The sequence below is a fragment of the Emydura macquarii genome, unplaced genomic scaffold (genome assembly GCF_026122565.2).
Source record: "Emydura macquarii macquarii isolate MOO-44397 ecotype Brisbane River unplaced genomic scaffold, CSIRO-AGI_Emac_v2 contig_2403, whole genome shotgun sequence".
Taxonomy (NCBI): Eukaryota; Metazoa; Chordata; order Testudines; family Chelidae; genus Emydura; species Emydura macquarii.
Genome location: NW_027132540.1, coordinates 181,328 through 193,578, shown reverse-complemented (window position 1 = coordinate 193,578; position 12,251 = coordinate 181,328). Strand labels below are relative to the sequence as shown.

The 12,251-nt window shown below is 43.6% G+C and overlaps 1 protein-coding gene across 2 annotated transcripts; it reads left to right on the top strand.

The window, feature by feature from the left end:
- The first annotated feature begins 5,129 nt into the window (after window positions 1–5,129).
- On the top strand, window positions 5,130–11,014 carry LOC137161889 (olfactory receptor 10AG1-like). Of its 2 annotated transcripts, XM_067561398.1 has the most exons (2): window positions 5,130–5,394; window positions 10,119–11,014. In XM_067561398.1, exons 1-2 carry the CDS (start codon window positions 5,184–5,186, stop codon window positions 11,012–11,014), a joined length of 1,107 nt encoding a protein of 368 aa, XP_067417499.1. In that variant the 5' UTR covers window positions 5,130–5,183. The 2 variants fall into 2 exon arrangements, with proteins under 2 accessions (XP_067417499.1, XP_067417501.1); XM_067561400.1 differs by lacking the exon at window positions 5,130–5,394 and having other exon boundaries at window positions 10,088–11,014.
- Window positions 11,015–12,251: the final 1,237 nt, after the last annotated feature.

The following is a 12,251-nucleotide window of genomic DNA, read 5'->3' as shown; positions in this document are numbered from 1 at the left end:
GACCTCTTAATCAACCTCCTCCTCACCTTGGCCAAGGTGGCCATCTACAACACCAAGGAGAGGATGTTGGCCGAGGGAGTGCACTGACACTATGAGGCCTATTTCCATTCCTCTGTCCAATCACGTATCCGGGCACAGTTCCTTTGGGCCGCGTCCACTGACTCCTTGCCTACTTTTGAGGAGCAGTGGGCGCTGCCTGGACTTCTCTGCTTGGTGTCCTCTTCAGGTTCCCTCCGTTTGACCCTTTGACCCCCATACCCGTTACTGTTTTGTCATTAGTTGTCCCTGAAATCAGTTGTGTCCCAGATCCAATGACTCCTCCTCTCAGGCTGAGGGAGGGGCCTTTAGCACACTTGCCCACTTTCTGGGAACACAAATAGGAGGATTCTCCTGCTCTGGAGACTGATCTCAGCCTCCAAGTCCTTGGCAACCGCTGAGGAGGGAGGATCACCTTGTGGAGGCCCTGCTACACAAACCCCCAACTCCGTGTGCGGGTGGCAGAGACCCCCTTGGTGTGATGGAGGTTGGTCCTGGCAGGAGTCACCAGGGTCGGAGACCTCCTGGACTATGATTGGAGGGGCTGGGTGGATCCCCAGGCACTGTCTTGATGCATGGGGCTCTCCACTCTTCGAACCCCCCCCGCCCAGAAGACAAATAGGATGACTCTCCTTCTGCCATTGGGCCCTGCTGCCCGATTCATCACAGAATTTAATATATGCCTACGTTAAGCAGGTATTAGTCTCTAGGAAGTCAGTGCGACTATTCATGTGCTCAAGGTTCAGCTCACACCGAAGTGTCTTCTTGAATCGGGATCATAAAACCTCCATTAGAGCATAACCTGCCCTATAATGACATTGAATTGACTGACGCCACTGCTCACCCACAGACAGGCAGGAGATTTCCCATCATGCACATCTCTATGAAACCACCACTTGCCTTCTACCCAGTGTCTGAACCTCACTTAGGCGCCAACTTTGGAGGGATCCAGGGGGCCCAGCACCCACAGAAAAAAAATAGTGGGTGCTCAACACCCATTGGGACGGTCGGGGTGATTAGCTGTTTTGCAGAGTCCTCTGATCAGCTACTTCACCCATGGACTGTGGCTGCAGTCTGTCTTGTCCCACCCGCCTGGCTGCTAATCAGCTGTTTGATTTGATCAGGTCGAGTAAATCAATCAGCTGTGAATTGTTGTTCCCCCCGGGCGGTGCCTCCTTGCTGCTGCAGGGCAGGGTTGATTCATTCTGAGCCCAGGATCCCAGGGGCTGGGGCCTCTATTCCAACCTCTGGCAGCCTCAGGGCGGCACCCAGCCAGGGAGGTTGGCGGTGGCCCGACTCTCTCGCCATGCCTTCCCCACTGTAACAAGAAAAGATTTTAAAGGGATTAGGGTTAGGCTGGGCGCTGGGCACTAGAACATGGTGCCACCAGCCCCTGCAGCTCACTGGGGGTCTGGAGCCACCCCGCCTGCCAAGCCACCCATCATCCCACCTGCATTAATTTGTGCCTCCCTCGGTGATGGCGTGTGCGTGCCTGTACCTCCCAGCCAGGATCTCTCCAACCTCAGGCTGCCAGGCAGCAGGTAAGTCCCAGAGGGAGCCCAGCTTGGATAGGGCTGGGGAGAGGGCGGGGAGGTTTGGGGCCTCTGGCTGCAAAATGGCCCCCCCGAACCCGAGCCTGCTACCTCCTGCCCCCCTCTGCAGTCCTGGAGGCAACAGTGGTCAGATTGGGACTGCCTGGGTGAGGCACGTGTCCCATCACAGACTGTCGCCTTCCTCCCTGGCACAACCCTGTGGGGCAGTGGAGCTAGAGTAGGCCACCCACTGGCAAAACAAAAAATCAGCACCTATGGACCCTTATGAAGAGCACAGCCTTCAGGAATCGGGGTCAGGGCTGGTGGTGGGCTCAGGTTCCTCACTTCTGAGTTTGGCCCGTGTAACGCTGACATCACTGGAACAGTCTCTGATGCTGCTCGGATGCAGCTCATGGGACCAACTCCCCTGGTAGCATCCCCAGTCAGTTTCTAACACCGCTAACAATGCCCTTTGGAAAATGGGTGACCAACGCTCCCTGCTCTGCCTCTCCGCTCGAGATTGCTGGCTACAAGTACATAGGCACGTGAGGAAAGACTTGTGGAAAGTCCTTCATCCCAAGATAGTCAAGTGTTTTCCAACAGCTGCACAAGCAGGAGATCCGAAGCATGTCTCTTGCTGGGATCGTGGACTAAGGAGCCTCACTCTTGCATCTTTGCTCCTGACGCAGGCAAAAACCCTCTCATTTATTTCACTGATCTTTTCCCCCACTAGGCTAAGGGGAAAAGTATCTAACAATCCGGCTGTCTCAGAAGAACAGGTCGAAAGACCTGAGGGGCATGGGCAGTAACGTCGCTTGCATATTATCAGCCTCGGTCAATCTACAGCTGTTAGTTTTAGCTTATATCTTTTAGCTTTGAAGCAGCTATCCTGGGGCAACCAAAGAGGCAACCAATATTTGTTAGTGGTTGTCAATCCTTTCTCAAAATGGGTAAAGGCATTTCCTTTGAAGGCCAATACTGCAAAAGCCACAGCCAAGGTGCTAGTGGAACAGGTTTTCTCTCAATGGGAAATCCCTGTAAAAGTGGAATCAAATCCGGAATCACATTTTACTGGACAGTTCTTTAAGGATTGCCTCAAATTAATGGAAGTCCCGCAAAAATTACACATCCCATATAGACCTCAGTCATCTGGGATGGTGAAACGAACCAATCGGACTATAAAAATAATGTTAAGGAAACTAGTTGATGCCAATGGACGTAACTGGGATACCCTCATGCCTTTAATTCTAATGGCATTGAGAGCAACACCTGCTGTGTCTACTAATAAAACACCCTTTGAGGTGATGACAAGCCGAAACATGCGACTACCAAAACACTTGATTTGGCACACTAGTGGCAGTCAACTGGAGGGAATAAAATGAATACATACCTGCAAAATCTACAACACAATTTAAATCAGGTCCACATGCAGGTAGCGGTTAAATTGGAAAAATCCAAACATAAGGCAAAAGCCTACTTTGATAAAACTCAGAGACAATACTTGAGAAGTCGGTGATCTGGTAATGTTGTTAACATACAAGGTACCAGAGCATGGATTGTGTAATCGATGGATCGGAACATTCCGAATCATTGATAAACTTAGTTCAGCAGTATACAAAATTAGAGTAACAGGAGACAAGCGTAATAAAGACAAAATTTTCCACGCTAATCAGTTAAAGTTATATCAATCGTCCAGGTCTCAGGAGCAGCTTCCTCCTCAAGAGCTAGGTAAACAGCAGTTACAACAGTTGCCGCTAAAGTCCAGCAATCAACCACCATGAAATGGATACTAGTATTCCTAATTTACTACACCCTTATTGTCACATTAAGGGTAAGACTGAGCCAAAATCAAGAATTTGGAATATAACAGATCACCCAAGACCAGAAAATACAGCAATATGGACATGATCAATTAATTGAACATTTGAAGCAAAATGCTCCAAAGGAAGAAATGAAAGAGACTATTGCAATCCATCCAGCACGCATGGTTACCTTGAAAATGCATCCCAATCTTGTGGGAAATGTTTCAATGGACTAATTTCTTCATATGATAAATTATTTAAGTATTAATATGAGGGTAAACATTGTCTGGACTTGGAGGAGAGAAACAGGAGTAAAACCCTCACCCACATCGGATTTAAGATCTGAAGAATATGAGGTAATTTTGAATTGGAAATATACTGCAAAACAGGGGAAATTAATAGAAACTAAAAAAAAAGGAATTAAATTGTCAGACTGGACTAATGAAACTGAATTGAATATATATAATATTCCCCCATGCATGTTGGGTACTTATAGAGCAGGAGTGTGTATCACCACTCGTGCCCTTAAGCCCACTGACGATTGTGTTTGGTGGAAGTACACTAAATTAATAGTCCAATCCTCAAAGGCAATTAACCACCTAGAAATTGTGGATTTGGGCTCTAATCCAGAACTAATCCAGAACCCTAAAAGACAAGAGGTTAAAGGAATTCAAGGGGAAGATGTTACTTTCCAAAATAAATTAGCTGGAATAGTTGAACTACCATCCAGTGGCTGGATAAAAATTTGGCCTTTGCCTGATGATTCAAAAAGGGAATGATGTAAAGCCTATATCTCCTCAACAACATATTCAATTTCCCTAACACAAGGAGTATCTTATGGAACTTGGGAAAACAGAACCAAGTGTGTTAACTTAAAAACAGGAGGAAAATTAACCCTATCCAATATTAAAAATGAGGATGAGGGACATTACAAAGTAACTATTATAGCTACTTTCCAAACTGTATCAGGAAACAAGAAATACATCTTAAATGTAGTTTTGAATTAAAAATCCAGGATTCAATGCAGGATAACATAACTTGTCCAGTGGGAAACCCAGGACCCGCTAGTGGTCTTACCACAATTCCCCTATCAATGGTACTGGTGAATCACGTTCAATTCATGCATATACCAGTAGTGTTGAATCTATCTAATTGGACACTGGGTGAATTTAGTTATTGCAAAGATACAAGAGTGTCTTCCTTTTTCTCAGTACTCCTTTTGGACAAAATTGCAGCTTACCAACAGCAAATGCAAAATATAACTCTGTTGGGAATGAGTGATAAATTTCATACCCTTAGACAAAAACGCAGTTTAAACCCTTTTGGAATGTTAGGAACTGTAACAGGATTATTTGGATCAGGAATGTCAATGTGGAATAAAATAGATATTTGGAAAATTTGTAAACACATGGATTATGTGTTACGAAAAGAAGCTAATCAGGTAACTAACCCAATGTTACAGGGAGTAAAAGGACTAGCCCAGGAAGAGCGATTCATTATTTATAATATGCATGACATAGCTCAATTATTTAATGAAAGCCAGTTTAAAATTAACCAATTAATTGCAGTAAACAATAATCAACAAAAGGACCAACATTTAGGGAAGGAAATTATTTGCTCTGCATATGGAGAATATGTTATAGACACTATTGCAGATACTTTGCAAGGTCTAAAATTGGGGAAGGTTCCAGACCTAATCAAAGATAAACAATTATTAAGTTGGTATTGTCCTCAATGTTTTCAGGGGTTAGAAGGAGAACAATCCACATGTTTGGATATATGCCAACATTTGTCATTGGTAACAGTAAGACATATGGGATCTGTGACACCACACCCCAACCAAGACAGTTGTTCTTTTTCAAAAGAATGTATAATGGCACAATCCTTGTATGTCTCATTCACTGTTTCATTGCCAGTGTTTGATCCAGACAAGGATGTGTACAAGCAATTGGCAACGGTCCAGTCCATAGGTCACCTAGAAGATGACATCTATAGAGAACGGATCAATGTACCTCCCGTGGTAATCTTTCACACTCCAACTCAGACTTGGAAAGTTTCACAGATGGCCTGTTGCTCTAAAAAGGGGCTTCAGTACATTTGTAGATGTGATGTGTTTGAAACAAATACTGTCATGTGTGGATTACAGGAAGAGTTACAAAATAAATAATCCTCGTCATGCCTGGTGAGGCTGACGATGTGGAAAACGCCAATGGAGAAGATGTCCTATGCTGGAAATGGCCAATTTTGCGTGGTAACTAATCAAAAGGGGTACAACTATGGTTCCTTGGAGTGTCAGGTCACAGACCCAAATTTTTGTTTTATTCCAAAGCAACCAGTGTTAATTGGAAATCAAGCAATTTCTCCTATCCCCACCTTTGAAAACATTACTATCATTATGTCTAACCCAGATTACCAAAATTTAACTATCCAAAATACACTAACCTTCCCTGTCCATATTCCCCCATTGGGGTTATCATTGAAATCATTAGTGTCTCGTAAAGAGACTCACCTCATACAGATTACTAATGATATGGACAAGGCCAACCAGGCTATTATTCAGTTAATGGATGAAACCAAAGAGATCCCTTCGGTTCCTTTAGTAGGACTTGGATTACGGAAATACATTGTGACACAAGGAATTGCAATAGGAATGATCTTTGTCCTATTGGGATTCATTCAATATAAAATTAATAAATACAAAAAAAAATTCAGACCAAATCAAAGACAAAATTCTGAACAAGACGATTATGTCCCAATGAGGGTCGGGTACCAAAGTACAGATAACTATGATACTCTTACTCCTACACGAGCAGTAGGAAGAAATGAGGGAATTCCCTAAAACAACTAACCAGTCAGACATTTTATGATGGGGTTTATTATGCAACCACCCCATCAAAGGAGGGATTTGTAACCTATAGAACTAGCCTGCTTGCTCACATCATTATTATTAGAGATATTTTGATATGATTGTGTGATTCAATAATAAAATTAGATATTTTATTCAGCTGTAATGCAAAGTACCTTCCAGGCCACATCCTGGATGACAGCTACCATTAATATATATATTCAACCTTTGGCTTAGATAAATGTAGAATAGGATAGGACATATATGGTCATAACCTTTACCCTAGACAAGTCAAGTCAACCTTTGGCTTAGATAAGTATCAATGTAGGACAGGATAGGACATCTATGGTCATAACCTTTGCCCTAGACAAGTCAAGGGACATTAAAAGGGGAAGGGGCTGACCCGGTTACCAAGAAACTTTACAAAAACACCACAGAACCCACAATACTCTAGAAATAACAAAGCTGAGATAAATGACCACTTGGAAAGGGATGTGGATACGTCAATAATACGTACGAACTTAGTAGCCAATAGATTATATGTATCCCAAAAATTTGAAGGTGGAAAGGCCAAGTATGGGATGGAGGATCCGTATTCTGGGGTATCAGAAAGATCAAATTTAGCTCATCGGGGCAGTCGACTGTCAGCTATCCCTGCTTAAAGTTTTATTTAGTGTTAAGATTCATTCTTTATTTTATATCCTTAAAGTTATAATGTTAGTCTTAGCTTATAGCTCTTAGCTTTGAAGCAGCTCTTATTCCACTCAACTCCAACTTGAGAAATTAGACATCTCTTTCAACCAAGTCCAGGAAGGGTGTGAGTATATTAGTTTAAAGCATATCATAGATATATCTATCAAATAAGTCTTTACCTTTAAGATTGTATTAATCCATTATCAATTTGATTATTCATTTTATTTTCTCTATATCAGTCATTTGTTTATTATTTTATGTTATTTTAATACATTTATAAAATTATACAAATATTGGTTATCACTGGAATTTTTCCTGTGTTGTACCCGGTGTCCTTATAAAACTCACCTGAAGCCTGATTTAGGACACGAACCTCATAATCCTTTAATTAAAGCAATTGGCAAACCTATTACCGTATTCAATAAATTAATAACTATAAAATCAGGCTACAGTGGGCACTTACTCATCGGGCCTGCCATATCTGACCAAGCCTCAGTAGCCATCTCTGCAGGCCCGATCCTACAAAACCGATGCCCATAAGTTTCTGCACTCATCTGAGTGACCCTGCCGAGCTGATGTGAATGGGGTCACATGTGTGTAAACATTACGTCTTCTTGTGCAGTCAGGAGATGAAATGTAAGGTCGCTGGATAAGCCTGGGCTAGAGGTGCTCAGGAATTTTTTGGTGGCACGTTTTTTTCGTTTGAAAAAGCCAATTCTTCAAAATGAAAATTTTGTGTGGAAACTTAGTAGTATTGACTAAAGTATGGTCGGGAAGGTTTCAAAATTGCAGCCTGTAACCACATTTTGAAACAATGAAACTTTTCACAAAATGCAATTCTTGTTGCCACTCAGCCCTACTATCCGCAAAGACGATGAGAAAGAGAGAGCAAGAAAGAGAGATAGATAGGAAAGCTGATATTATCTATGAAAATAAAATATTAACACCAAATAGAATCTCTCAGAAAATGTAATTGTAAAACTTACTGTGGAAGAGTGAGAATTTCAAAGGCATCTAAGGAAATTAGGAACATAAATTGATTGAAAAGTCAGTGCTCCTAAATCCCTAACAAACTTTTTGAAGATTCCCTCAGAAAATAGGGGGGTAGGTGGGCTGGTTGGTTGGTTTGTTAGTAAGTTAATGTCCAACATTTCATGAGGTTGTTTTCTCGCCCATTTTCTGACCAGCTTTATTTATCACTTATTTCTTAGGATGGGATTTTCAACGGTACCTAACTCCCATTGACCGGTGAGCACCTCGTTCTCTTAAAAACCCTTCCCTTAGTCCTGGTTCCTAGCCCTGAACTTATGTTCACTCAGAATCAAGGTGCCCAGCCCTGCCTCACGCCCTTCCAGAATGTGCACAGTGGCTGAACTTCTTTGCAAAGCAGGGAACAAAGAATTAAATTAAACCCTTGTAAAGTAACCTCAACTCTGCCCCTGTGCAGCTTTCACTAGCCTCTGGGAATGCATGGATTTAAACTGATGAATGACTCTCAGAGCACAGCAACACCCTAGCTGACATTTAGCATGACAGACGGGGCAAGAGACAGAGCAGCAGGCTTGGAGATTCTTAAATTGGGGCATTTTCACAAGTTACTTTTAAAAGAGACAGGGCTATTCAGCAAAACAGATAATCTTGGGAGATTTTCTCGTTAGCTCGCGTAGTGCAAGCTCAGATTAATTTCTTTTTTGTGGTGGACATTGAAGGCAATGCCTTGGTCAGCCATCTAAATAATTCATTTTATTGTAGATTGTTAAAAAAAGAAATTATAACAAAAGAAATGGATGACATTCCTCTACAGAAGTAATTTCAAGTGTATGTGTTTGAATTATGAGTTTGTGCACAGGTGTCTGTTGGGGAGTCCATCGGTGTGTTTCACAGTAATCGCTGTGTGTGTGTTGTTGTATTCATTGTGTGTTTGTAAAGGTCCCCATGTAAGTATTTAACAAATGTTTGCTAACAAAAATGAGAGTTGCATTTGCAGTGGTGTGCATTTTGTCTCCATGATTGTGTTACAGGGGTTGTAACTGCGTGTTCGTGCCAATGTCTTTGCATGTTTATTAGGGATTTCTTAGGAAGTATGTACTGTGTTTATGTATTGTTCTTATGTGTGTATGTGTGTGTGTTTGCTTGCGTTTGTGGTCTCTGGCCCCTTGCATATGTATGTTTTTAAAGTTCATAAATAGCATGTATGCTTTGTTTCTGTGGGAGTAAAAACACATTTTTGCTTATACCTTTGTGTCTGTGCATGTGCCACTATGTCTGCCTGTTGCATAGTTGTGCATGCAGATATGTGTTTCTGCACTTTGGACCAACCCCAACTAAATCATTCCAGCCAGAGCTATGTCAAGCCACACCTTAAAAATCTCTAAGGATGGAGATTCCACCACCTCCCTAGGTAACCCATTCCAGTGCTTCACCACCCTCCTAGGGAAAAAGATTTTCTTAACATGCCATTTAATTGGGAGTGAAAACAACACTTTTTTTTTTTACTTTTTAAAGGGTTTTCACACTTTTCCAGCGGGTAGCCCAGAGTTTTAGTATGAAACTAAGTGTTTTTCCTCCCAACTTTAAAAAAAAAAAAATCAACTTTGTTCATTGAATGTTTGGTGAATAGCCCCTTTTTAAAATTCTGGTTGAAAGAAAGTTGTTTCAGCCAGTCCTAGATAAAACCCCAGTCTTTCTGCTCCAAAATCCCAGACTCCAGTTTTTGGCGCTTTGAGCCGTGGGCTGTGCTACACAGGAGGACACACTAGAACAACAGAGACTCACCTGTGACAAGGTGGCTGCCAGTTGAGCCCAGCTGGCTGAAGGTGTGGTTAGAATACATTTCTGCTGGACTTTGCTGTGCCAAGTGGCCTGGCCAGATGTGCCAGGACACTCTAAGGGCTGGAGTAAGCCGAAGGAAAATGGGGGAAACTGAGGCAAAGGTTTCTGCCATGCCACAACAAGCCAGGAGCGGGCAGCAATTTTGCCATGCTCCCATACACACATTAGCCAGAATATGCGACTATCCCAGTTGTAAGGATGTGGAGAGCTATGCAGGTTTCTATTGCTGACAGATGAGATACATGATTTCACATCTGTGAGAGAAAGTTATGTGCCAACACACTAAGTAACTGACACACTCTTGTCCTCTGCCTTTATTGTCTCTGCAGATTCAATATGGCCATCCAATGGTGAGTGGAAATCAAACCATCACACCTGGATTCATCCTCTCGGGATTCTCCAACCTCACGAACCCGCAGGGTTTGCTCTTCATGATCTTCCTGATCATCTACGTGGTGATCCTGCTAGGGAACGGTGTCATCATCTTTGTCACGGTGCTGGACTCTGCCCTGCACACCCCCATGTACGTCTTCCTGAGGAACCTGTCCTTCGTGGAAATCTGCTCCACCTCAGTCACCCTGCCCAAGATGTTGGCCAATTGCCTAGCAGAGGATGGAAGTATCTCATTCACCAGCTGTGCTGCCCAGATGTATTTCTTCCTTTTACTAGGTGGCACAGAGTGTTTCCTTCTGGTGGCCATGGCCTATGACCGTTATGTAGCCATATGTAACCCCCTGCGTTACACACTCACAATGACCAGGGAGGTCTGTGTTAGGACGGTAGCCGGGTCCTGGCTTGTAAACATCCCTGTACACTTTGGGCAGACGTATTTGGTGTTTTCTTTGCCCTTCTGTGGGTCTCATGAAATTAACCATTTCTTCTTTGAAATCCCCCCTCTGCTGGAGCTGTCCTGCGTGGACACCTACAGGAATAAAATAGTTGTCTTCATAGTATCCCTGCCTTTCATAATCACCCCCTTTCTGTATATAGTTATTTCTTACATTAAAATTGCCCCCATGATTTTGAAGATGCCGTCAGTCCAGGGCAGACACAAAGCCTTCTCCACCTGCTCCTCCTATCTCACTGTGGTGGCTCTATTTTATGGGTCTGGTATGGTTATGTATTTGAGACCCAAGTCAAGGGACTCCATGGACACTGACAAACTGCTCTCGCTGTTCTACACCATCATGATTCCTATGTTCAACCCCTTCATATATAGTCTGAGGGACGAGGAAATGAAAGCTGCCCTACAGAAATTAGTCGGTAGAAAATGATTCCACAAAATCCACCATGTATTCCTCAAATAATGTGCTAGATTCCTCTAAAGGCAACACAGAACTACAGGTATAATTAAGGCTATCAAAAAGGAGGAGGCGGAGTGGGGGTTTCGTCGGCGTGCAAAACCACGGTCAGGGAAAACGGGAGTTCTATGGGCCTATAGAACTAGGACGGGGAGTAAGGGAACTCTATCGGCATATAGAGAAATAAGCCTGACTGGTGTGAAGGGCTTGCAGGTACAAGGTTCATAGCCCCATTGTGCTGACTGTGGCACGAGACAGAGACAGAGTGTGCTCCAAAGATGGGACATGCTGATGGGAGACAAGACGAGTTTGTGTGGCATAGCAGGGGACGGGGTGGGAGTTTACAATAATAAGACCATGGGGTGACATACGTAATTTTCTTTGTACGAGCTGAAGAGCATGGACAGTTCCAAGGGGTGGGAGAAGGGCATGGACGAACCAATGGGCTGATGCACTTTGGCCGTTGCTATGTCACTAAAGAACGTCAAACTTGCTGCATTCTTCCCTGGGATCCCTTCTTATAAGATCCTGAAATTCTGTTTTTCCTTTTTCTTTTTGCATTAGAACATAAGAGACACAGTCACGGCCAACGACCCCATTGTGCCAGGGGCTGTACAAATACAGAACAAAGACACAGCTCCTGCCCCACAATGCTAATCCTACGCCCCTCCCCTCCAGCAGTCGGAATGGCTTTTCTAGCCCCTGTGACTGCAGCTTCATCTCCAACCAGGCCTGAATGGATTTAGCCTTGCCGCCCTGGGTTTTTTGCAGTCAGAAAATAACCCCCATGGAGAAATGAATGCCAAGTGACTTGACCAAGGTCATACAGTGAGTCTGTGGCAGAGATGGAAAAAGAACTCAGGAGTCTTGACCCCCCCCACCCCACCCTGCTTTTACCACATGAAAGAGAAATGCAATCCAAGAGTCACGCATGCCAAGCTGTACTTCTCTAGCCATAAGAATATTGGAACAAACGCACCCAGAAGAAGGGCTAGAACCCAGGAGTTCACTCGTTAGACCCCTACGCTCCTACCAGAGCCACAGATAGAATTAGGAGTCCTGAGAACCATCTCCAAGTCATCCAGTTCTCAGGCAACTCCTGCTGAAGGCAGGATAAATCATAGCTCAGGCTTGGGAAGTTTCCTGCCCCCCGTCTCATCAGGGTGTCTTTCATCTCCTTGTTCCTCAGTGTCTATCTTAGGGGGTTGAG